The 969-nt window shown below is 44.0% G+C and overlaps 1 protein-coding gene across 1 annotated transcript; it reads right to left on the bottom strand.

Moving 5' to 3' along the window:
* On the bottom strand, positions 1 to 969 carry LOC123949187 (olfactory receptor 8K3-like). The gene has a single exon (XM_046016539.1). It carries the CDS (start codon positions 940 to 942, stop codon positions 1 to 3), a length of 942 nt encoding a protein of 313 aa, XP_045872495.1. The 5' UTR covers positions 943 to 969.

Here is a 969-nt window from a genome sequence, read left to right as displayed (position 1 = left end):
CTACATAGGCAGTCTGTGCAGACTTTTCCATATTTTATGCAGGGCACATTTCACCTCTTTGTTCCTCAAGCTGTATATCATGGGATTCAACATAGGTATAATCAAAGTGTAGAATGCAGAAGCAATTTTATCAGTATCGAAGGAATGACTGGATTTGGGCTGCAAGTACATGAAGAAGAGTGTTGCGTATAATACAACCACCACTGTCAGGTGGGATCCACAGGTGGAGAAGGCCTTGTGCCTGCCCTCTGCAGAATTCATCCTGAGGATGGCCATTAGGATCAGGATGTAGGACACAAGCACTATCATGAGGGAGGAAACCAAGTTGAATGCTGAAAAGATCAGTATTATCAACTCAATATCATGTGAGCTTGAGCAAAGCAAAGTTAACAAGGGAAGACTATCACAGTAAAAATGTCTAATGACATTATGGCCACAGAAGGATGACATAAATATCTTTATGGTGGTTGTCAGAGAGAGAAAGGCACTGTAGAGATAGGGGATGGCTACCAGCACCCAGCACACCCTTTGCGACATAACAACTGTGTAGAGCAGAGGGTTACAGATGGCCACATAGCGGTCATAGGCCATTGCGGACAGAATGAAAAGCTCACTGATGATGAACAAGATGAAGAAAGACAGCTGTGTGGCACACCAATTGTAGGGGATTGTATTTTGGTTAGTTACAAAATTTATTAACATTTTGGGTCCCACAGCAGTTGAATAACCAAGATCAATGAAAGCCAGGTGTCTGAGGAAGAAGTACATGGGTGTTTGAAGCCTGGAGTCCATGTTGGTGAGGATGATCATGCCCAGGTTGCCCACCACTGAGACTGTGTAGATGATGAGGAAGAGTCCAAAGAAGGGAGCCTGCAGCTCCGGACGGTCTGTGATTCCCATTAGGATGAATTCTGTTAGCACTGTTAGATTTTGTTTGTTCATCCAGGCTGTTAAGGAAAATTGCTGTGG

This window comes from Meles meles, chromosome 8 (genome assembly GCF_922984935.1).
Source record: "Meles meles chromosome 8, mMelMel3.1 paternal haplotype, whole genome shotgun sequence".
Lineage (NCBI taxonomy): Eukaryota > Metazoa > Chordata > Mammalia > Carnivora > Mustelidae > Meles > Meles meles.
The sequence above is the reverse complement of the archived record's forward strand: the minus strand, read 5'-3'. Positions and strand labels throughout refer to the sequence as shown.